We start from the raw sequence: 25,900 nt of genomic DNA, 5'->3' as shown, positions 1-25,900 counted from the left end.
TTCGGACGCCATTAACCTACCTGCCGCCACTGTGCGTCCATCGAAATCGAAACTGTGTTCCAAAGCATCGTGGAGTCCTACTTTCCCGTGTAAAATCGTTTCCTCGCGAGTGAAAGATGATGTGGCACGATAAAGCGCCGTTATGTTAATTGGCCCCCGGGCCTGGGCGTTACGACTCGAGATTAATTTACCCTAGAAAGATAGTATCGGCGGGCCAATTACCGTATTCAGAGGCCGTAATTCGTTGCGGTAGATGCGCTCGAGCATGCTTCTTGGAAGACTAGTAGACGCAGGTTCCACGATCTCGTGGGTCATCGATGACTCACGGTATCGTCGGGAGTGTGAACCGAACGCGAACGGAAAACCAACGTGCTTCGAAAACCTTCCAAGTGGCCGAAAAAACTTGAAACGGACGACTTCCGGACGGAAACGTCCAAGGGAAAATTGGTTCGACGCGTGCATCGGAGTGGCCTGTATTGTTCCCTCAATTTTCGAAATCGCGCTTTAACATCATCAGGGACCGCGAAACAGACGGCAGGCTCCTCGAACCCGAACCCCAGGACACGCCACTTGGTATTCTGCTCGGCGAGGGCAGAGCGGCGCTCGCGCAGGCATTCCACTGGAACGTGCTAGGCATCGGGCCCTGCCCCCGTCAACGCTTGTGTGAACGAATTCTGGATTCTGAACGCGCGTCTCGAGTGGTTCCCTGAAACCGAGGGGAAGGGATCGCGAGGACGGCCGGATGAGCCAGCTTCACGGCGAACTTCCGCCAGTTTCGGACGCGCTGGTGTGAATTCTGCATTTCTTTTCCCCTACGTTGAATGCAAAAGACCGTCTGCGGAAACGATCAATGTTTAGGTCCGACCGAAACCGGTCGACTCTTGGTTCCACGGAGAAAGGAAGATCGTCCGAACGGAGAAGATTCGGGTCAGAGATACCGGGAGGCTTCCATCGAGAACATCCTGTTTTCTGGGAAGCTCCAGGTTAACCAATTAATCCCTTGGAATACGCGCGTGCAAGATAGAGGCCCGGAAGGTGTTCTCGTTGACGAGGTAAATAACAGTGGACGGTCCGTTGGACGCAGACCTTTGCCGTTTCTTGGAACCCGTCGCGGCAGAAACGCGTCTTCGAAATCGACGCGAAACGACCGTGCTACGCGACAAGCCCCAGCTCCGCGAATAATTATGCCGACAGACAGAGTTTACGACGACAGCGGCGAACTTTACGGAGCGAGCGCCGCGCGTCTGTAACCCAGAATACCCACTCATCGGGTTCCAGTCACGACGCGGTTAGCATTCGAGCGAGAAAGAGAGGGAGGGAGGAAAGTTCGCAGAGACGCGAGTCGAATAACTGGTTGTTCCAGTTTCTAGCGTTACGTTTAACGCCGGATACCCCCCCTCACCCAGCCTTTCCTCGCAGACTCGAGAGACCGGTATTTGTATCAACGAGAATATTTCGCGTCACCGACCGTCCAACGAAACTATTGGCCAGTCGAGACGCGTCAAGTTGCGCGAGGGTGGAATGATGCAACGATTCGTTCCAGAACGCACTTGACATCGGCAAAAATGCCGCGACGAACGTTTTTCTCCTAAGAAAACTATTTTAACATACCCTGACTGTCGGTCTGCAAGATCTTGCTTTTACTTTCTCTTCTTCGTTGCAGTTTGCCGAGCACGATCGGAAGTACAATTATCTTTACAAAAATATCCTATACGAGTTCTTACGCGATGCTGGTTATAAATTAAAAAATAATCTATTCCAATGACGTGCCATATACCTACGCGACTCGATTCTCACGACTCTAGGTTTGTTTGCGCCTCGACAACGTAGACCTACGGTTGACTCGAACTTTGCATTCAAGGTTTTAAATAACCGTATCGGTTGCTTCGAAATGTTGTAACTTTGTAAACTCGACGATCCACCGAGGACAGTTTCCATATTTTTATTTAATACCACGTGTCACGGTTACCGAGGAGGGATACAACCGTGTACCCTGTTTCGGCTATGTAATTTCAATATATTACAAAACAGGAAAATTACATATATAGGTGATTTGCATTCTATCGATCGTAAGTCTTTACGTTTATGTCGTTGGAACAAGTTTTCTACTTCTCTTTACATCGCTACTAATGGGTCTTGGCTCGTACAATAATAATCAAAGACGCGATAGGATCAGCCCACGACGATGTCGCGAGTTCTCAATGAACAACGGGACATTTTTTAAGCTCTCGATAAAATCGAAGAGCAGTTCTGTCCTCTGTTTTTATTCGCGAAAGGTAAACAGCCGTCAGGCACCAACGATCTCGAAACCGAGTTCAGGCGTCCTGTTTTATCTCGACCGTTTTTTTTCTCCTCGACCCCGACACGGTTCGGGACCTCCCCGTCCCGTCCCTTTTCCGGTCACGGTAGCGCGGTTCAGTGACATCGTCACGACCGGGTTAGCCGCGAATCGATTTTGATTTCGTCCCGGTCACGATCCACCGCGATCCGCGGTAATTTCTACACGTTGTCTCGTCGGTGTCTGTAATTGGCAGGCTAATCTCCTGCGAACAGAGAGCTTTTCGTTGTACCCTTTCGGGGCAACGGGCAGCCATGAGTGCTCGATCGATCGGTACGGTGCGATGGACGTTTACTGGCCTTCCCCGAATATGCTTAACGGGGTAGTCAAGCCATACGATCGTCGAGAACACGTTTCTCAGATTGTCATTTATTTCGCTACTCAACTACAAGTTTTCTTTACGGAACGATTCAATTTCTATTTGCTCGTTGCGAAGAATTCTCATTTTATAACTGAAATCTGTATTTAGATAAGAATTTTCTCAATCTCTACCCTCGTTCTATTTCTACCAAACGATTCAAAATCGATGTCCTTGGTTAAGATCCCCCATTTAATTTTACGTTTCCTGTTCGGCGATTCTTTAGCCACGTAAATCGCGTAACCGATTCCCTGGCTTCCTTTCCCTCTCGTGTTGTCTTTCTCTGCGGGCGGGCGCGCGCGCGACTCGGTCTCAGCGTTTTTCCCCCGTGACGGCTCTTCGATCGCTCCCGTTCGTCCGTGACGACCTCGATGCTAGGCTACGGTGTATTTTTAGAGGCAGCGTTTAGGTCCGCGGCGTTCTAGCGAAAAAGTTCGATCATCTTGCCGCGATGATTCCAGGTCTGAAAGGAGGTTATGGTCGGACCGACGTTCGTAAACGCGGCACGTACCTGCAGGGGGAACGGGCACGAATATAGGACGCGCGGTGAAATTCAGTGTATCTCGACAACAGCAGTTCCGAAGTTTATTCCAAGACTGAGACGGATAGACGGATTATTTATTGCATGCTCTGAGATAGGGTCCTCCGAGAGAACGTGGTAAACAGAGCACCAAAGTTACAGGCACAAATTTACACGAACAAAAGAAACGACAGTGTGGTCAAAGTACGAGTAGTAACGTGTAGTATGAGAAATACTACAACACCGTTCGATGGGGGCTGACCCCCGAATCTGGGCCTTTTTCTATCGGTTAAAGTTGAACCCAGCATATTCCTCGCACATTCTTCCATTCTTCTCGACCGTCAACGACAGTTTGTCTATCGCGAGAGGTTTAACGTCCTTTGAGAGGAAGCAACGCCGAAGCTGTAAAAATTCCTCCGAGTTCAGGCTCCCTCGACAAAGCTAGCCGCTGGTGAACAATGTTTCCCGTCCCCCGGGCACGATCGTTTCGTTAACTCGGTTCGGGGAACGCGGGCGGGAAAGGGAGGACGAGACCGACGAGGAAGTTTGTTGCGAAGTTTATGCGATTTCGGAACGGACCCGAAGAGAGATGGAATTGCGACCAGGCGGTTTTATGGCTCGTTTCGTTTTACTTTCCTCGTAAAAAATCCTCGCGTCGTCGTTATTTTTGTTCGAGAAGGTGGACGCGGAGAGCCGGGACTGGAGGCGATTAAAAGCGGACCAAGCGTGACTCGCGTAAGTCGATCCCGATCTACGATCGCTCGATTACGGAACAAGGTATCGAGAAACCTGTTCTTTCGTTCGAACTGCGTTTCGATGGAATCCAATAGCGCGGAAAATAACAAAAATAATGGTCAGGGCTTCGGTATTGTTTCCGACGCGATTGCATTCGTGCGGCGTTATTTTGAAACAAAAGATTCGGCGGCGCTTATATCGGCACAGCCGTATGGTTTGTTTTCGAATTAATTTATCATTCCCGTCGAGCCACGGGGCTGCGTTCACGTGCACCTGGATTTCGAGCGAATGTTTATAAAAACGTATTACCGGTTACGTTCGCTTCGGATTTGCGCAGCGAAACACGGGAATGTACGTATGTGTGTGTTCGAGGAACAACGGCCGCGGTATTTTATTCGTATTTACATTTCCGTCGCACAATAGCTCTAGATCCTCCGAAACGCGCGGTTGAAAACTTTTAAAATGTGCTTCCCGTACGAGCGACACGCATCGCAGCAAATACTGCTCCGAGCCACGTGTTTCGCGTTGATAAATATTTATTCGCCTTTGTTGCGCGGATCCAGGGGCCGCGGAAAACGGCCAATAAAAGCGACGATAAACGCGGTACACGCGGCGTCCTTCGACCGACATCGTTGGAATGCTTTAGGAAGAACATAAAGATGTCGAGCAGATGCCCCGCATTCGGTTCGATCACCTCGTCGAAGAATAACGCACCACGGGAAACAATCACCAGTCGCGATGGACTCGCGTAAAAATAAATAGGCGTGTTGGAAACTGGTTCAAAATGGTGAATCTCCTGCTACGCCAGAAACCCAACTTAAACGCGTCGCGTATACATTATCAGAAATTATTAGGTTGGCCTATTTAATACAGATTATTTTTACATAGTGAATAATATGAAATTACGAGTGGAGTCGAGCGACAAGCCAGATGCAAAAGCAGGACGTCAGTAAACGCTCTTTAAATTAAAACAACATTAGCGAGTCTAACAGGACTTTTAAGAATCTAATCACGAATAAGGTTTGCCCGATTCTGCCTACCATTCCGCACCAATTATACTCAAAGTCAAACTCCCACAGTCTCGTCGACGTACCGACTCGACGCGTTTACGATTTTCGGTAGAAATCATTCGACGAGGACTCGCGATGCGCCACTTGCTTCGTGCAGCGTTTCTAATGGTTGTGGGAGAGAAAGGGGATACGCCGGGGCTCTAAATATAATTCGTCAAGCTCTACGCTGGCCAGCCGGGTGTTTTCACGCGACGCGCACCTGCCGTGACGCGTCTTGGACGCCAACGACGCAACCTGCGACAACGATCGTGCGCCAGATGACGCGATTTCGAAGCAAATCGAGACCTTCCAGGCCCAGCGAACTGACCGAAATCTATTCGTGCAAATTTCGGAAAACTAACTGACTAGTTATTTAAAACGGTTAAGGCGTTGTTTGAGAGTTAATCCCGGTAAACCGTGAACCTCGGCTCCATCGACGCGAGGATCCAGCCCCTGGCGAACGTTTAAACCATCTAACTAAATCGCAGCGACGAAAGCAAAATTAGACGCGTCTCGACACCGTTCTTTCAACATCGTAATTGAAGTAGCGGCTTCGTTTCGCTACGCCATTGCCGTGGATCGCTCCGAATACTCGGATAGAAGAGAGAGACTCGCTTGGATCTCTCACGCTAGTAATTATTAACCCGCAGTGACTCACTAGGTTGAGGACCTTTATGATCCACGCTAATGGGCCCACTGGTTCAGCCACTCGGCACGCACGCGTGTGCGTGACGCGTTTTATGGCTCTCGGCCACGCAAATCTCGTTTCGCGTTCTTCCGTTCGTGAAAAGCCTCTCTCCGAAAGAAGAAAGGGTTGGAAGGTGCGCTCGTCTTTCTAATGGCCTCTCGAATTAGAAACGAACGCTTCGCGCTCCCTTCGAAACTCGAGGATACCTACTCGACGACTTTTTCAAAAATGAGTACGCCCGAATCGGCTCAACGTTGCGCTCGTATACGAAGCTGTTCGCCTGGGACAACGAATGGATCGTATTTTATCTCATCCTCGTTCAACACGCAGCAGATTTATTCGCACGCACGCACGCTTTGATATTCGCCCACCGATCGTCCGATGAAATCTGAATCGAATTAAACGTTTAAAAACTCAAGAATTTAACCAGTTCGATAATCCACACCAGAATATTTCGCGTAAACAGAGTGTTTCAAAACGACGGGACAAATCACGAGATACAAATTCCACGTGTGAAAATAATCGGAAAGTCCTTTGCCGCTTTACGATCGGAGGTTTCGTTCTCGAGATATAAGCAATTAAAGTTTACAGATGTAATCCTATTTATATCCTAGTCAGCTGGTCGCGCAGCGGCACACGCACGTACTCAGACACGAGAAACTCGCGTCCATGAAGTTCTCACGCATAAAAACTTTAAAGCCTCGGATTGCAAAATGGTAAAGGACTTCTCGATTTCTCCTCGCGCGAGGAATTTCCAGGTTTCGGTTTGCCCCACCATTTTCAAACACTAATATCGAAGTGCGATACCTCGTAAGTTTCCACAGGACCGAAGAAGAAATTGAAACTATTTGCACGTTAATTACTAGAAGAAACAACACGATTAATTGGATCTCGAGACCTATGCTTGCTGTTGTAATTTAGACGTTGGCAAATTGGATTTCTCCTAAAGCGTGTACACGGCGCGTGAAAGTTAACGAGTCTTAATAAATACGAACATCCGATCTATCTATAAACGATCTCCAAAAGGTATATACATGTATAGTATATAGAGGGTGTTCGACCACCTCTGGGAAAAATTTTAATGGGGGATTCTAGAGGCCAAAATGAGACGAAAATCAAGAATACCAATTTGTTGATGAAGGCTTCGTTAAAAAGTTATTAACGTTTAAAGTTCCGCCCGTACTGAATTTTTTTCTCGAAAATGGTTAGGATTTCGGGGGTATGTCTATTGACCAAAAATTATTATAATTGGTCCCTGCAATCAAAAATAATTTTTTTAGAACGATTTAAAATTTTTTAATTTTGTTGAAAAATTTCACACCATCTCGAATTTTTTTCTCCAAACTGGGTAGGATTTCCGGGGTATATCTATTCATAAAAAATAATTATAATCGAGACACAATCGCCAGTAAAGAAGACGTTCGAGTCAACTGTCATACGATAGAAAACAAAGATTCCTGGAACGGTTATTCGACTTTTTCTCTGTATAAGTGGAAACTGAATTTTCCTTTTATTGCATCCAGCCTCGGTTCTTGATTTATCGTTGCCGATTAGTAAATAAATTTATTCGCAAAGATCGAGGAAGAGACGAGAAACGCGTCGAGAATCGTTGATGGCGGCGGCGTTAGGCGTTTCGAAGCATCCGAGACGAGGCAGCGCTTCGGAATCAAATATTTATATCCGATTCATCGTGTTGTTGCTGGAATGTCGTTTCTGTAATAGCGGATGAGCTATATTTCGTGCATTATTATACGCCCGGCTATTTGTGTACGCGATTTCGAGCTGAGAATACACAGTCACGGGGCTGGATTCCACTCGTTAAGTCAGTGACCCGAATAGAGCCTCACGTAGGAGGAAACAGGAAGTCGTTGACGCAACGGTGATTTTTCTGCCGACGCGGGAGAGCTCAATGGAGCCGAACGAACCTTCGGAATCGGTTGCACGCTGAATTTCCTCGTTCCCTCTCCGCGTTAAGCCGACGAGACAAGTCTCGAGATCTTTTCCGTTGGAACGTTCCGCTGGCACCGTTTCAAGCGCTGGCGCTCGAGAACGTCTTTCAATTAGATAATTAATAACGCCTAAAAGAAACAATTTATTTTTTCTCCGCCGTGAAAAAGTTAATTGTTCTTCTTCCGGGAGAGCAATAGCGAAATTTTAAGTAGCTGGGAGTCGATCGAAAGTTTCGATCCGTTGATTAAGGAGGAATGCGCGAGGTGTTGTTTACTTAATCCTATGTAGAAATCGAAACCATAGATTTTTATCGATCTCAGTGTACCGAACTTTCTTCCGAACTAGTACACTTATGGATGTGATCGAACAACGAGGATCCGCGTGGCTGTAGGTGGTAGAGGTAATTCGATTCGCCGGCAAGCTACGATCTCTGCATAGTAATCTGTTAGTCCGGATTCGGAGCGCGGAGTGACCGCGAGCACCGATAAGTAATTACGAGTCGAGAGAAAGCAGTCGAGCGAGAGAGAAGCCACCGAAGAGACAGATTTTGCACGCATGCGCGTGACGAGCGTGTAAACTGTCCGCACTGATGGACGTGTGCCACGTGAACCGCATAATGAGCGCCGATCGTTGCCTGTTCTCGCCCACTCGGCCTCTGATCGTCGTCCCCCGTGAGACGATAACGCGTCGACCTCGAGATAAATTGGTCATCCGCGGTGTTCAATGGCATCTCGACCCGAACCGACGAAAGAAGAAAGTCCGCGCGGCGGTTGCCAATTGGTTGCGCAATCGATTCGTTCCAAATGTCAAAGAGTTAAAAGGACGCGGCGGCGTTACGACCGTCCAAGAGACCCTGCCGCGCCGCCGCGCCGTCCAACCAACGTTTCGACTCGTTCGTTCTGCTCTCGATGTAACCCTTTGTCGCGAATTGCTCTTCGGAATCGAAACAAGGAAAACGGACGACGTCGTTTAACAGGCCAGAACACGACCCTGAAACACTTGTCTCAACCTACTCTAGTTGTTTACCTACTCACTCTCGTCAATCCTAACTGAACGCGACGGACGTTTGCGACCGAAAAGGCTTCGGAAAAAGTGGATCGATCGCGAATAAAACTCTGTCGAGATTACCGACGAACCATTAACGACCAAAGAGGAGAGCTTTAGGAAAAACTGCCAACAACCAACGACGAGACCATATTTCTATGCAGATGCGGTCCTTGACGAGGCTGCAGGCTCTCTAGCAGCAGAGGGAGCATCGATTTTTCCTTCTTTTTTCTCCGGAGCCAGCCGGCTCTGTATTTTTATAGCTTCCTGGCGAGCATTCCTGTCCGTCCTTTCCCTCCGTACCGGTTAGCGAACGGTCTTGGACGAGGTATTCCAGCGAACGAGAAGAAGAAAAAGATCGAGACGGGGCGACGGAGCCAGGGGAGGTAGAAAAGACGCCTGAGCCTGAGCCTGACCTTGTGCCCAAATGCCAGTTTCTGTAGCCACAGTCGCCGATTACTCCTCTCTCTCACTCACATACACTTTGCGCGCGGAAAGGTCGACGAGGGAGGAGGGGAATGGAGGCTTGCATAAGCGTTAAATCGTGCTCGTTACACGGAGAGGCCACGTAATTGGACGTATTTGGAGCAGAATAACAGCGCGGCGCCGTGAGGTGGAGTTCCTTCGAGGAAAAGAGCCCGCAATCACGCGCTCTTCCGTCCGCAGTCTTTGCTCGATCGGCACACGCTTGGCTCGACGCTGCGTTCGCGCCTCGAATCGCTTCGAAAGGGGCTCGGACCTTTCGGAATGCGAAATACTAATCTTATCGTCTTTTAAATTAATGTTCACAATCGACATAATTGGACGTAAATCGTTCCACATCTTTTACGAGATTCGAAACAAGTTGTCGAAGAAGTTGTTTTAATGTTTTAACTGATATACTGTATATTTTAGGCACGAAACAGAGCGCTCGAGAGCCTAGATTTCGAACGGCCGAGCATGATTACGTATTTCCAGGAATCTCGGATATTTCATGCGTCGATCCAGCACGCTCAAAGCACCGGTTTATCGATCGTCTAGCCGCGATAACGATCGATTCACCGTACAGAGGTTTCACGAGCTCTGCGCGTGATCTACGATGCACGAGAACCGACGAAACCACGAAGAAAGCAGACGGTTGTGAACGGTGCGTTCCGCAGCGGGCAACACGAACATCGCCCGGTTAATGAAGATTTCGCGTGACATTGGAAAATACGGGAATTGCAATCGGCCGTGATCCGCGATTCGTGTTTCGCGCGGGCGATCAATCCTGGATACACGTTTCGGCGATTTCGCTGGAAAAATTATTCCAGTATAAGGGACTAAATTAACGTTTCCTACCAACGATAGCATGGAAACTGATTTACTAGGACAGAGAATTTCGTGAAAGTTGGCGAAACACTGTCGGAAGGTTGGACTAAACTTTTCTGTTTGGGACAAACGATGATTCAACTTACCGTTTGCCCCTCTAATTGCACGCGAGCTACAAAAAATTCCTACAGATTCCCCGACCATCCATCGAAACGAGATTCGAACGATTCGGGCACGTGTGCTGAAACGCACGCGTGGCTGTGATAGCCTGAAATTGCCAGAACCTACGACCGACCACGTCGCAATTTACCCGCTGATGTTCGTTGTTAAGTCAATGATAGGCGGCGAAAAGGAGCGCGTAGGACGGACGGTACGGTTTTCCTGATGAAACGAATTTACTCGTCGGCGCATGCTGGGTCAAACCGATAAAAATTTGTGGAAAAATCGTACAAGCGAATCATTTTAACGTAAAGTTACAAAATAAGTTCAGTCACGAGGATAAATATGCATAATGGTAATTTAAATGGAAATTTGATCAGCTTCGGTACCGGTGTCGAACGAGCTCGTCTCCACAACTGGTTCGTGGAATATTCGGCATTTTTGCAGGGATAAATAAACGAGACGAAAACGGCCCGTGACCAGCGCGGGGCCGATTTATTTTCACTGAGGCCGCCGCGGGCAAACAAACTTGCGGAGAGAGGGCTGTTCAATACCAGTGTCACAGAGAAAACGCGTAATCGCGATGGTGCACGGAGAGCGAGCGAGTTGCCTTCCAGCCATATTCTTTCTTCTTTTTGCATAGGAGACGATGAATCACGAACCGGCGTTCAGCGTCAAAATAAACTCCTCGACATCGTAAAGTTACTTCACCGTAAGGTATTTTAGGATGCTCGAATTCTTTGTTTAAATTCACGGCATTGGCGGTAACCATGAAACGAGCTTGCCGGCTGCCATTCCGTAAAGTCCAACGAAAGTGTCTCCGAATTCCTCTCCTCCGCCTACGTCTATTTCAGTCGTGGGAACGAGCGACGGGGTACCGGTCAACCGAATTCTATATTCTTAGATTTACGGTAAAAGCTTGTTCGAGCGACGAATCAAGTTACTCCTTTCGACAAAGTGCCCGAGTTCGGAATAGGGTGTTAGATTCTGTCTCGTAGTAAATCCGATTTAATGGAAAAATCGATATTGGAAATTGAAGGAAGACAAAAAAGTGCATGTAATCTAATTGTGTTCGATTTGAACGAAGAAATTACTTATCGCGGTATTAAACGACATATTGACGTAACTAGAGAAGCAACTTGGGCTCGTTGGTTGATCGATTCGGCGGGGAGGTGACCGAACCGCGATGGTTCGATTACCGAGGCAAAGCCCGTCTCGTCTCTATCGCAATAATCCGACGGAAGTTAGGAGCGACTCGCAGCTGGCGCCCGGAAACATACGCAGGTACACGCACGGACGCGTCCTGCCCCCTTCCTCCTCTTTTCAGGCCACTTTTTCGTCGTCCATCTTCTTACAGTCGGCAGTCACGCGAGAAGAAACAAAGAAGGACTCGAAAGGTTCGAGTCGCGCAAGAAACTGCGAGCAGCTGCCGCGAGCCGTTCGCATTCCGCTTCCTGACGGTCCGAGGTGCACGCAAGGTGCGAGAACTCGAGTAACACAGGGGCCAAGTCGGACAAGACGAGAAACATTTAGTCTACTTCTCGGTTTTATCGTTAAACGCTTTATCTACTAAATTACGGTTACTTGAATGAAACAGTTTGTTATCGAGACTAGATCGCGATAGAATAAGGCATCACTCACCGAAGCATCCTCTCCCTCTCGATGAGCTCCTCCTGATTGGGCTGCGCGGGTCCGAGCAGAGCGTGTGAGAGCGGGGGTGGGTACCTGGGCGATCTCCATAGCATTTCGGAGGCGACCGCGGGATGATGATGCCCAGGCGGGGCAGAGCCCTGGTAGCCAACCGGCGCGGCAGCGGCTGCCGAACTGGGTCCTGTGTTGGGCGGCGGTGCCTGGGGATGCGCCATCAGTAAGGACGTGTGCTGGACGCTTTGCACGTGCCAGACCCTGGCCGGCGTCGCGGCGGCCGTCGGTGCCGAGGACGTGGTCGTTTCGTCGACGCTGAGCGCGGAGCTTCTGCTGCCGCTCCTCTCGTCGCCAGAACCGGCACTCCTCAGGGAGCTTACCCCGCTGTCGGAGCCGCTATCGCCGTAGGCACCGGTAGCGACGGCGCTGCCAGCCGCGGCTCCGACCGCTCGGATACCGACCGCTGCTGGCACACCGGCGAGGACACCGCTTCCAGGTATACCGGCCCCCGCCTCCACTTCCATGAGGCCGGCCTCATCGCCGCCCCTCGATGCGTGAGACTGCTGTTGCACCTCGTGGAGGCTAGACGGGGCCAATTGATGGTGAAGTTGATGATGTTGTTGGTGCGGGCTGTTTACTACCCTATGCTGGTGAAGCTGTTGCTGCTGCTGCTGCTGCTGCTGCTGATGTTGCTGTTGATGGTGATGGTGTATCACCGGACTGCTAGCAGCGTACCGTTGCTGCTGCTGCTGCTGTTGATGGTGATGCTGTTGCAGCGACTGCTGATGCCGGTGTTGATGGTATTGCTGAAACTGATGGTGATGGTGATGATGATGACCAGCGCTCGGCGGTGGCGGCTTGTTTAATCTCTCGGCTAGGATGACAGGACTCTCGTTGTGCCGGTTCCGGTCCTGCTCCCGCTGCTGCTCCAGGAGCAGGTTCTGCCTGCCAGAGCCGCCGCCGCCGCTGCTACTTAGCGGACTCAGCCTCTCCAGCACGGAGCCTGAGTCCTGACTGCTCGACTCCAGCAGCTCGACGACCGATTCGACGCTCGCCGCCCTCGCGCCGTTCACGCTACCCACGCTATCCTCCGTGCCTAGTTCGGTGGTCGGTTCGGTCTTTCGCGAGCCCCGGTCCTCTTCTTCCTCTTCGTCTTGATCCTCCGCCTCCGCCTCCGCCTCCGCCTCCGCCTCCTCTTCCTCTTCCTCTTCCTCCTCGATGCCCTTTGCCTTGGACTCGATCGCGGGCTTCAACAGCAGCGCGGCGTCGGCATCGAGGAGGACGCTCGCTTTCTCACCGACCGCCGACGAGTCGAGCAGCGAGCCATTCGGGCACACCTGTTCCTTGCTCTTATCCCGCCCTGCCGTTCGTAGCTCCCTTTCCGGGTCTAGTTTGGTCCTCGATGGACTCGAGTCGCCTCCAGGGTCTACTTTGTCCGGAGGTGGAGGCGGCTCCGGTTCTCTGTCCCGTTCTCTCGATTGACTTTCCTCGTTCTCTTCGAGTTTGTCGGCTTTCCTCTCGTCCCCGTCGTCGTCTTCTTTCCTTTCTTCGGTTTCCGCTTCCTCCCGATCGGACGCGGTTTCTTCGCTACCTTTCCCTTTACGCTCGGATCTAAGCTTCCGACTGACCGGACATGTCCTCAGCCTCTTGGTCAACGGATCGCAAGGCTCCTCCTCGTCCTCTTGCGCGGCCCTGTCGTCTTCTTCCGATCTGCCGCCTCCCAGACGTTCCTCCTTCTCGCAAGACTTGATGCTCGCCGGTCGATCGAGCTCCACCGATTCTGTTTTCGCTTCTTGGACGGCCGCTGGCCTCGGTCTCCGTCGCACCGGTCTCTGCGACTGACTCTCTACCGGACTTTTTACCGCGGAGCCGCGTTTCCGTAGCTTCGAGGCACTACTGGACGCACTGTTCGCCTCTTCCAATACCGTTCGCGGTATTCGATTGCTCGGTCTGCCCGATGGCGGACCCTTGTTTTCCCGATCTTCTTGTCGCGTCGACAGACCGGTCTCAGCGTCCTTTTCTAACCTCTCGCGACTGGCAGCCTCGTTCACGGGTCTTCGCCGACTGTTGCGCGCTGTATTCTTTTCTGCAACAAGAGTTTAAAGTCGAGTTAGCAAAGTTACCAACTACCACCTCGAACGATCAACATCGAATTATGTCGTCCGACTTATATTATAGTGGTTATCGATCGCAACCTAGACGCACTCGTGACCGATACTCTACGCGGCAACTGGAAGCTTATCGGTGTAGCCTTGTTCAACCTTGTCGATTAAGGTCGATCGATTCGGCGTAGCTGGTCGCCGTACCGACCGTTTCTCACGCGCGCCAATTACAGAGGAGAATCGCTAATCTCTTCGATACACGCGCTCGATGCGTCGCGTAATTCGACGACCTTTTGAAAAGGTGGCCACCTTCTGTCACGGATAACTGCGAAACTATGCGGGTAACACATTGCGCGTCCCTGTTGCAATGGGAATTCCACCTGGCCTTAATATCCGTGCGTGTACGGAAATTACCCTGGACTTCTTAACGACGCGATTCGTCCGTTCGATCGTTACGATCTGCCGGCGATAAGTAAAGGCAGGAAGCGCCCGTATCTTTTCCTCGCAAAACGAATCGCGAACATATTGGTTCGTTCGAACGTTACGAACCATCGATCGAAGCAACCGTCGTTGGCACGGATCGAAGCAATCGTTGGAATCATCCGACGATCTGCAACTAATCTCGTGAGAATCGACCTTCGAGATGCGCACTGCGCCGACGTTGCTTTGGTCTCCTTGACCCCGATCGGATTCGCCAGTTCCAATATTCGGTAGGGAACGATCGTTTCATTCGAGGAATTGGTGCTCGAGCTACGCTCCTGCCACCCCAGAGAGTTCAAGGGTCTTCGGCTAGCTCGGTAGGAGAACACGGTAGTAGTCAGGAACAATTTGTAAAGACGCATCGCTGGGATCAAGCTCGTCGAAGAGAGACAGACGCAAACTCTCCGCATACTCTCTCCAAACGGAAATCAATTACCTTGAATTTCTCTTGACGGTCAAACTTTTAAACAGAAAAACTTGACACCGCACCGTGCACTCTATAAAATGAAACAACTTCTGCCCCGAACGTACTTCCCTGTCTTTAAGAATAAACTAGTTATCCGGGTGACCCGTTTTAAATGCCCCCTTTACGAAGCAATTTCTGTTTAGTTAGCCACGAACACAGACTCGTGTACTTTAGTAGGAAGTAGGCTAAGCGGTGGTATTGAAAGACAGCATCGAGGAAAACGTTTGCTATTCCGAGAAGAGAGAATTGGTTCGAGACTGGCGAAATACTAGGAGTTTGGTTAATCTCGTTCGACAGAGTTGGCCAAAATCGGGCGTTCTTTGGCTCGTAGGGTTTATCGAAGCGCCATGATCGGCGACGATCGTCGTTTTACGGGTAAATTAGGCAGTCGACGAGCTGCTTGGCATGGGGCCTGCGAGTCTCGGAAGAAGAATAAGAAGACCGGGAAGGAGGTCTCTGGCGACCGGCCAACGCTTTTATTTTTACACCCGGGGTTCTGGTGTCGTTCTCGCAGTCTTCGCCCTCGTGCGATTGCCATTTTCCCCCGCTTTCGCACGAAAATCTCCTCCGTTCCGTTGGAAATAAGTTTATCAACAAACGCGCGGGAGATCCTCGCACCGTGGCAGGGTGCTCTGGCAAAAATAGACCGGTTCTAAAATAAGCGCGCAACACGAGACGCGAGAACGGCTCTCGAGGATTTTCTGATCTACTCTTTCCCTCTCCCTGTTGTCTTCGAGGCTCGTTTCATTCACCGACTGTCGCTCTTCGACTCGCGCCATCTTCCCTGTGAATCGCTCGGTTAACCGAAGCACAATTTTTCTCCGAACTTCGTAACAATAAATTTACGATACAAGGAACGATTTCTTCTTTAAAATACGACACAGTTCTTAGGTTAAACACAAATGAACGTTTGTGGAAAGTTTGATAGAAATCGGAGTCTGTGAGCGTCGTGCCCTTGCGAGAAGCGCAGGAGCGAATGTAACGTTAGCGACAAAGCGAATAGACGAGGTTCGAGGCAGGGGCGCCAACGGAATAATCGATGCGAGAGGATGGGCGCATTGTCAACGAGACAGGACTCCCAAGGACTACCTGTGCGCGACGTTCAGATTTTGACAAAGCGTTTAAATGTCCGCCAGACTCGGCCAGTCGGCTTTAATTTCATCCCTGCGAGACCTGGGTCAGGACGAGTCGATATCCATCCTAGCGAGGAGAAGGGTTGCTTTGTCCGCTATGACAAAGACCGCATATACATATATAGTTGTTTTTCTGAACTCTAGCCTTTCGAAAGGGTGGAACTGTTACAAGAGAAAGGACACTGAATTCGAGGGCTCGCGAATGGGGTTACGGAAAAGAGATCATAGTAATTTTGTTACTTTGAAAATTTTACATTCAATTTAGAAACGTTATTTTATATCGGGCGTTCACGGTGTTAATTTTCATCTCTCGTTTTTCAAACGTTTATGAACACGTTTGAGCAATATCGTATCTACGGTTTCCGGATAGCTACAGACCTCTTATCGAAATCGGCGTCCGTAAACAGCGATTTCCCCCTCTTATAAGACAAGCGAAGTTTGCCGTTCATCGATTCGTTTCGTTTAATCGTCCGTCAAACGTTGAAAATGAAATCCGCCGCGATGAAACATCGCCCCGCCTTTAACTGTAAACGTTCCACGGCGAGACGACAATCCGCGCCAGCGGCGGAACATCCGGCAATCCCGAAACGCAGATAAAAATTTCGTCGAAATGAAAATTCATACGCCGTCTGTACCGCGTTTTTGTTAAAGCTCGAAATTCCAAAGCTCCGTAATCCTGCCCCTTTCAATATTCTAACGCACACCCCGCTCCGGAATCCACGTACTTTGTTCAGAAAATTCGTTACTGCGATTTCGTTTTTCGCAGCAGAAATTCATCTCGCGAAAGCGTGCGCTTTACGACACCAAACTTCAATTGCGACGTTAACCGGCAAAATACGATAATACAGTGCGAACATCACCTATCTGCTATCTATAAATCTAAAAATCAATCGGAATCAATTTGAAAAAAAGGACCGACTCCGGCAACTAGCTACGGCGAAACGTTGTTCTCGATAGGTTCGTTTCCTTCGGAATGCAATGAAATTTTATTCCCGAACAATACCCTCGACTCGCATGCGAAAAGAATAGGAACAGCCAAGTCTCTTCTTCCTCCTTTTTTATCCCCTCGTTCCGAACAATAATCGTCTGGACTTTGTTTCTCCCTTTTGTCGGCGCTTTTGCTGGCGTCCCAGGAATAATGGCGAGGCGAATTAAAATGTAAAGCAAAGCACGTTGGCGCTGTTCAATTACGCAGAGCGTAATGCATGCGGACCGAGGCAGGACAGGAGGACAAACCGCAGTCGCTAGGAAACACGGGGCGTCGAGAGTTTGCGTCCTCGCGTTACATGCGTCCATGTATTCTGGATACATAGAGCGAGCGCCCGTGCCCGATCAAGCCCGAGCTCTGCACATCGGATAAACGCACCCCACGTATGCAACGCCGTTGCCCCCTCGAGTCTCTCCCCCCTACGGGTAATAACAGTAAATCCTGAGCAATAAATCCTTTTCCCCTGTCTCTCCTCCTCTCCTACTATACTGTCTCTCTGCCTCCTCCACCTGTCCGTTCCGTTCGTCTCTCCTTCCTTTCCCCTGCACTTTCCTCCCTGTCTCTCGCCCTCAGATTGCATTTCCGCGCAGCTCTGTCTAACCTCGCAGTCGCCAGCCCGAACTTGATTTGCTTCCTTCCCGCCAAACGATGCAATATCGTTCTTAATACACTTTTTTAAAATGTGATTTTTACCCCGCGGAAGCCAAATAACGGATGCATCTTCGTACAAAGTCCAAACAAGTTTTCAACTAGACAGAAAATTCTTTGGTTCTCGCGCTTGCCCAACAAAAATATAGCATCGTTCGGCAAAAAGTCATGAATTCCGTTGTAACGAGAAGCAATATCGTTCGCGGTTGACGTTAGCTAACCGTGAACGCCTCGAATTGAGTAACACAGGTTACGTTGTTCCGATGCAGATAAGCCGACCGTTTCGAAGGAAAGTTTCGAAACGCGTCGAACGCCGATGACATAATTAAAGGTTCCCGTGTGTTTCCACGCCGATGCCGACGTGGTCGTTATCCACCTTGTTCCTTTTTTTTGTTTTTATCTTTGGAAGCTCGCGACGTTTAACGTAGCGTGACGCGTAGCGAGTATTTTCGTCGGCGGGTCGTCCCGGTTTTTTGCTTCGACCCGGGGAAACAAAAGCGACGCAAAAGAGAGCAAAAAAGAACGAGACACGGCGTGTTCTCTGTCGAAGTCGTTGGAATTCGTCATGTGTTGGCCATACGGGATCGGTTCCTACTTTTTGCCTTTTTTTATGGACCTCTCGGCGCTCTCGTAACTTCTCAGCCCCGACGCTGACATGGGTATCCAGCGAACGGGAAAAATGTGTCGCGGAGCGAGATGCGCGACGTCGAAGAACCGTTCAGCGACTCTCAACCGTCTCGTTTCTATTTTGTTACTCCAAGTATTTCGAGATTGCTAACAAACTTTTCTTTTCTATGTTCAATTTGATTACGAGAAACGTCGAACGTTAACCTTTGCCGACGTTGATACGTACAAAGTGCTTGTAAACTATTTAATTAGATCGTAAAACTGTTATCTGTCGGCAAAGCGTTCGGTTTTTAACGCGCACTTTTACGGCTCGGGGCGCTCGGGGGAAGTACGTCCGCACCTGCACGAACGATTCGAACGAACGGGCACAAACCATTTAAGATGCAGGCGAAAGAAATCGAACTCGCTCGACTCGGATTGACCCAATTCGTTTCTACGACGCCCGCCAATCCCTTCGTAAAAGACGTTCCACTTTAATTCCAACGACGCCGGCTGAAGTGTATCTACGAGGTTGCTGCTCGTGTTTTACTTATTTTTATCCTGTATTCTCGTCAACGTTGACTAATTTGATCAGCGACTCGAGGGATTTTCGAATAACAGAATTCGTTTATTTGTACGGTCTGGACGTGTGAAATTTATGTAAATAAAGAAGCCTCGAAATCTGGTTAAAAGTCTAATCGTGGAAGCAAGCTCGCGAAAAATAGGATTTGTAGGGGGATTAATCGTGTCCCGAGCCGACTCGATTCAAAACTGGACACGCGCGATTGGGGATCCTCGCAGGCCTCCTCGGATTATCGCAGACAGAGGGCATCGAGCTTAACTCGTTCGAAACCTTGAACTTGCCGGGGAGCCCGGAAAGCGACGGCGGTTAATCCCGATTCAGTAATCCCAGCGTTAAGGGGGTTAACGGGCTGGCCCGGCTCAGCTCGACTCGGCTTGGCTTGGCTTGGCGTTCTCGCCGGATTTTCAGCAGAGGCGGAGGCGAGATGTCCCCATTGTTTCTGAATTATTTATTACCCGCAGCACGGATCGCAACGATTGAATGGTCAGTGACCGGATGTGACGTGCCTCCGGGCCAAGATGGCCGGTTGCGATAATTACTCGCGTGTTTACGACCGATAAAGCCTGAATGCCCCACCTCCTACACGGGCCACAGAGTGCACCTATGTGCCCACACGCGCAGAAAGGCGAACAGAGCCGAGAGCGTGTTCGCGAGGGGCAGAGGGAGCAAGACGCGCGCATGTGTTTCCTGCGTACACAAAATGTCACGAGTCCGGCCCTCGACCTGGCTGTACACAGAGGGTGCCTCCGCTGTAATTCGATGGCTCTGTTGATGGTTATTGCCAGATTTCGGACGGAGAATCGTTTTAACCCCTAAACGCTATCCAAGGATCCTGGGGATCCAACTTATCCGTCTGCGATGCAAACGATCGTTTCGTTTCCATCGACGTTTGCAACGAAACATTTTGTTGGCAAAACAAGCGAATAAAACGAGACGCTGTAAGTCGTGTCTTTATTTATAGCCCGATTCGCTATCGGCGCGAGTCGACGGCCTTGAAAGCGTAACAGTAAAAATGATTTTACCAGCGGTTACGGTACACCGGCTCCGGAATCTCTGCGCCAAAATCACAAGGCGGAACGCATAGAGAACGCGTCGCGAATGAAAAGTGCCTCCGTATGATTCAAGCTCGACTTGGCCACAAATCACGCAGCGATCGTTATCATTGGCTCGATCGCACGCTGCACCGACAAATGTCCGTTTAGCCGCGAACCACGTCACTGGAATAATATTCGCGCGTAATCGAAACTCCCAACGAGTAATGTTCTATTAATAAATTACCGTTGCTTTCTTACAGCGTCTTCTTTTTATCGAACGCTGACACGATAATATACCATCTATGATAATTGCGTCTAATGGGGACCCAGGTGGCTCGGCTGTTCGCCGTTGCTACTAACTGAACGATAAATACCGCCTCGTTCGAACACGGACAGTGCAATTCGAAAGGATATAACTCGGAAATACATGCGGATAATCTGCCATTCGACAAATATAAAACGTACAACCGATTACGCGAGATGTCTAAGCATAAATTAGGCGTTTTACTAAACAGGAGGCTCGACTCCTAGAGGGTAACTGTCGGTATGGATCGTCGATCCCTTCGTAATCGTACTCGGATGCAACGAATGTTGTTTCTTTTTGACTCGCGTCGGTCTGTTTCGTCGCAAACATCGTTATTACGATAACGATAAAAATGGTTAGAAACCGTCGCGTATCGAAAACGATACGGTGAGCATTAACGGGCTAATCTGAAATCTGTCGAAGCGGACGTTAACGTCGATACTATGATCGTTATCAACAATTCTTGCCGTCTCTAATTTCAAAGTTCGTCGGTCCGTTATCCGCGTTTCGTTGTAGATTCGAAACCGTAGGTTCGTTTAATTGGTCGTAGCCTGCAGAGAATCGCAAACGCTCCGCTGGTGGTCGTTATTAGCTCTCTCGGCTTTATGGGGAGGCCGTAAACGCGGAAATGGGGCGCGGGTGCGCCAGGCCATAGTTACGTACCTGCGAGCTGACCTAACCCCAGCGAACAGCTCTCTCCGGGGCTTGGATCGATCTACAGGGTGTCCTCGACTTTATCGTTTCCTGCCGCCCCCAACGAACGACGCGTTATACCATAATACCAGCGACACGGTGGCTCTAATAACCGACCAGCGATCGATAATCACGCCCGGTACCTGTTTACCGCCGGGAATCTCGCTTCCTATAACGCACGACGCGAACAGCACTTTAGCATTTTAGCCGGCTCAAAAAATAAAGTTGCCGGTAAATTTTCAAATTTTTCCAATAAAATAACCGCATGGTGATTCGAACAGACAGCTAGCTGTTAAATCAATTTTTATATATTATTTACAACAACTCGCGTAATGAAAAATCAAACAGACGACTGTACGAATAAAAGTAGCTCGATAGAATCGTTCCAGGAACGACGGTCATCGGACAACGAGCGTGTCTCCGTATGCTAATCGCACAGACGGTGCACTCTTGGATCAACGATTCCGGGAATGGAGCCGTTCGTCTCGCCAGAGTCACCGAACAAATACAGCTGTCTCTCCGTCGAAGGGGTCATTAACGAGCGCAAATGAATGACAAGTATGCGCGAAATGCTCGCGATACACGGCTCTCTACTCCCGACTGTCCGTCGCGTAGACACGGACGACGTCGAGTCCATGAAAGGGTTCGGTGTATCGGTTCTCGTGGCCCCAAGGCTGTCTCTCGAGACCTCTAGGAAGAGGTTCTGGACAGGTACTGTCGGAACATGTTTCGAGAGTCAGATAGCGGACAGAGAAAGGACCGAGCTGAGAAACAAACGACGTGCAGTACCCAAAGGTCCCCAAAGGGACGAAAATAATTAATCCTTTGTACTGGAGAAATTTTTCGGTACGAAAGGAAACTGCTTCTCGGACGAACCACCGAAAAGTCACCGGCACTGACCAACGCAACGTACGTACGTACGTACGTTGCCATAGCGGGGCGTCGCCGAAGCGCAAAGGGTCAATTCCTCGGGAAAAGAAAGAAAACGGAAAAAGTGGCAAGGTTCCCAAGAGTAATCTAGTTTTTTCTTGGTCGAGGCAGAGTTGGCGAAATCCGCTTCAAGAGACGACGCTGCCCGTTCGAGGGAAGGAACGGCCAAAGGGTGGGGATGGGGAAAGAGTAGGGCCTAAACGGCGTCTTGTACGGGTCACGAACCGGTCGCATGTTTTGCTTAGGCTGGCTCGGCCATTATATTTTATTGTGTTGCGCCGGTGACGTCACGACCAATTGACCTCCCCTGAGGCCACTCCGTGAGTTTAACGCCAGCCAATGGCTTCGGGGGTCACGTATGTACGCGGGGCAGTCGTTATTCCTGGACGAGACGGTTTCTGATGCGCTCCGAGAGAGAAAAGGACCGAGCGCGGAGTCGTGGGCCACTTTAACGTCGCGTCCCGACGCCGGAAAGTCTCCCTTGTTTTTTCTGGAACTGCGCCGACGTGACTCTCTCGACCGAGAAGAGAAGCAGTCGTTGGCGGGTTCAAAGGCTTCTCGGTATCGGGCAAAGTGTAGCTTTTGGCAGGGGCTCCGAGTGCGTGGAAATAGGGATTCAAGAGCGACGGTTCGTTTTTATGGCCGCCTCGCCTCGACTCGACGGTGGCCTCTTCTGGTCGATAGACATTCGTCGTTTTTTCATACTTCCGTTCCCGTAACGCGATCCTCGAAATCAACGACGAGTAAATTACAAGTAATAAAAATATAGGAAACGACCTTTTACAGGTTTTACTTTTTCGCGGTTGTCGTTGGCAATGAACGAACGCTCGGACGTCCTTCGTAGTCTGACCCATTTCGAGCACGTTCAAGTTTAACGCACGCTTTATTCCCGCCGATACATTCCTCTTTTTGCGCAATGCCCGTATTGACATAACTATATGTATAGTGATATAACAACGCGATAGGGGACTTATCGTATCGGTTACCGTTCAAATAAAATGCAAGCTTATCGTGTACACACCCACATCGATGTAACGAGCAGACTGGAACGCGTTGCAACCCGGTGTTCGTAATCTAAAAGTTCTTTTCGATACGGATTACTCGTCTGCGTTAACTTCGGCGTCTTTTACAATGTTGGGTGTACTTTGTTATCGCGGTTTTATCGCGATATTTCAACACTGTTTATTAACTTTATCTATACTTGCACGAGGAGGTTACCGTTCGTCGTTCTCCTTTCGACGCGACGGTTCGAAAGCCCGAAAAGCCTACGGTTTCAAGGGAACTGCGCGTTAACGGCTGCAAATTGTTTTGCATACGCTTTGGCAAGTGTCGCGCGTCGTTCGTCGTCAGAAACCAGAATCGAAAAACAAACGAACCTCGGTAAAAATAGCTGGCGAGGTTGCGCAGCGTCTAGAAAAAATTCGCGTCTCGGGCAAGCAGCAGCATACTCGTTACTCGTTTTTTCGCAACTTATCGTCCCGAACAACGAACGAAACTTCTATGGAAGAAAGGGCTGGTTAGTTACGGACTCTGGAATCTAATTGTCTAGGTCGCGCGAAACGATGGAAAAAGTTCGAGGAACAATGACGAGTCGATCGACAAAATTGTGCAACTATCGTTGTGCCCGCGATCCGGACGGGCAGCTAATTAATTCAGCTAATAAACGTCGCCGCGAATTCGAATGGAACAGGTGGCAGACGGTACATCCACGGAAATAATTGCGTTACGTTGCCACCAAGTGCCGTGAATGCGCTTCATTCGCCAGGCAGAAAGTTGTTCCTATTAAAAACAGTCATTACGTGGCGGCCGCGCGCTCGCGCGTTTACTCATTAACGGGGAAAATAACGTTCGCCAATCTTTCTGGCTGAGCCAGCAATTAGAGCAAACAGCGAGATGAAAGTTTCCACCGATAACATTGTATGCGCGCGGCTGCTTTCGAATGCCTTTAACGCGAATGCGCGAGCAACGCACGTCGACCGTTGAGAAATATTTGCCGCGGACACTCCGTTACGTTAACGATGTTGTTAATTAAAGGATATAACTGACAATCGGTAACTCGACCGATTCTCGATTAAACGCATACCCGTACCGAGGAAAGGACTAATTACCGCGGAACAAAGTTTTATTTCAACGATGGAAAACAAACTTTTTGCTACGTCGAACAATTATTCCAACGCGTTTCGTTCAACGCGAAATACAATACTGCTTCTATTTTATTAGAAATCGCTTATCAAATAATAATATTGCGGTAATTACTTTATTCGTGTCGATCGACGTTCGTTGCAGTTAGGCGGGGCTTACCAGTACGGACAAGATCCGAGCTAATTGCCAACGAGTACGCGAGAGTTTTTACAAGGGTAGTTCCCCCGAGCGATCCGACGATATTCAAGGGGATGCTCCGCTTTAAACGGTCCAACAAATTGATTTTCGGATTGCCGTGATAACTTTTCGGTCCTTAAAAATGTGTTCCTAAAGCATCGAAACGAAATCTTTAAGGTACGGGGGGAGAAACTATCTCTGTTGACTTAAAGACCACGATATTTTAAGAAAGTTACAGCGATATAAAAAGACTTTGGGTGTATATCACCCACGTTATTGGGTTTGCTCAACTTTGTTCACGTTGATGTTCTAGAGTTGAAAACTTTAAACGAGTTTTCCACGAACTGATATTAATGGATGACTTACGAGGCACGCTTCGTCATTTAATTCGTTTACTACGACTATGCATCGTCGAAAGATAGTTACCGTTGCGGGACTCACCTTTATAGATGCACGCTAGACAATAAGTTACGGCTTGTCTTGTATATTACTGCACAATAGGTTCGGTATTCCAAGTATGCTTATCGCTGCGCAAAAGTTTGTTCAATCGTTCCTCGATGGCCACAGCAGGGTACCGAAGGCGTTCTCGATGAATTGGCCAAAAACGAATCGAGCCGAATTGCAGGCGAGCTCTTCTAGTCGTCGCGTGGAGTGGGTCAGGAGACATCCGAGGAAATCCTCGACGCGCGATCCAAAGCTAGAAGAAGTCGGTACGCAGGGAATACCCAAGTGGAACGACCGGAGAGATCGTTCTTCGTCCCTTCGTCTACCTTTTCTTTCCACGGAGGGACAAAGAGGGATCGATAGCGACAGAACCGGGAAGCAGTTGGCCAAAGTGGGAGAGAAGGAGGGAGCGAGAGAGAGAGGCAGAGAGTTAGGGAGGTACCCTGGCGAGTTTATATCGCGACGGGACTATCAAACAGGGGCGGATACGGTGATCCCCCCGCGCCATAATTCTCGACCCAGTGGTCGTGGGTGTACTCTCGGTTAAGGGGATTTCACGCAGACAGGTTCGCGGCGTCGTGCGGACACGCGTGCACACAAAGAGGCAAGGTTACACGGCCGGGGCAGACGAGTGCAGGAGTCACTGGCGGCGATCTGTGTCTGAGATATGCGGTTCGACGGAGAGAGAACTGATTCTCTCCGGAGAGAGAACGCAGAGGGTCGGAGAACCCGGTTGTCGAACAGAGAGAAAAAGAGGGGTCGATATCTCTGTTTCGCCTGTTCTCCGGGATCCCTTCTATGCGACCCGGAGGGAGCTGAGGGACCAGGGGCAGCAAGGGGTAAAGGGAGGGCCGACGTGGCAAACGGAGAACCAGCTGAACCGGTTTGACGGACCTCGACTGGTTTCATTAAACTCCGGTTGTAACCTCCTCCTCGTCCTCGTCCGCCCCCAGCTCCACCGCCGCGCCGGCAGCTCCGGCCGCCTCATTCCATCGTCTCGTGGCTGTGTACACGTCGGAGCACGGCTGAAAAGCCAGCCGTCCGTGGCTCGTTTCGCTCCCGACCCGAGACCCGCCGAGTCGATTTGCCTCTCCCCCGAGCACGCGCGCGCGGTGCGCTTGTGTGTGGGACGAGAAAGAGGCAAGGTGCAAAAGGAAAGTCCCGGATAATTGCCGTGGTCCCGTAATGCCCACACACCGGTGCAGTCTCGCCATTCCCGCGCTTCAGGGCCGCGCCGATTGCGACACACCGTTCCCTCTCTCGCACACAGCCTCTCCTCCCTCTTCGTTGCTCGCGTGTCTGTTTTATTCGACTCCTTTTGCCAGACACCACGCGGGGATTCCAGAATTGTTTCCGGTTAATTTTAGCCTTTTACGAGAGCGTAAACGACGCGTT

At 49.9% G+C, this 25,900-nt stretch overlaps 1 protein-coding gene across 4 annotated transcripts in view; it reads right to left on the bottom strand.

The window, feature by feature from the left end:
- The window catches only part of Kdm3 (Lysine demethylase 3), a 217,309-nt gene that overhangs the window by 79,079 nt on the left and 112,330 nt on the right, over positions 1 to 25,900 (bottom strand). For all 4 annotated transcript variants that reach the window (XM_076769658.1, XM_076769661.1, XM_076769660.1 and 1 more), the window contains exon 8: positions 11,773 to 13,861. In XM_076769658.1, the coding sequence (XP_076625773.1) occupies positions 11,773 to 13,861 (2,089 nt within the window). The remainder of the gene's footprint in view (positions 1 to 11,772; positions 13,862 to 25,900) is intronic.

The sequence above is a fragment of the Colletes latitarsis genome, chromosome 7 (genome assembly GCF_051014445.1).
Source record: "Colletes latitarsis isolate SP2378_abdomen chromosome 7, iyColLati1, whole genome shotgun sequence".
Lineage (NCBI taxonomy): Eukaryota > Metazoa > Arthropoda > Insecta > Hymenoptera > Colletidae > Colletes > Colletes latitarsis.
The sequence above is the reverse complement of the archived record's forward strand: the minus strand, read 5'-3'. Positions and strand labels throughout refer to the sequence as shown.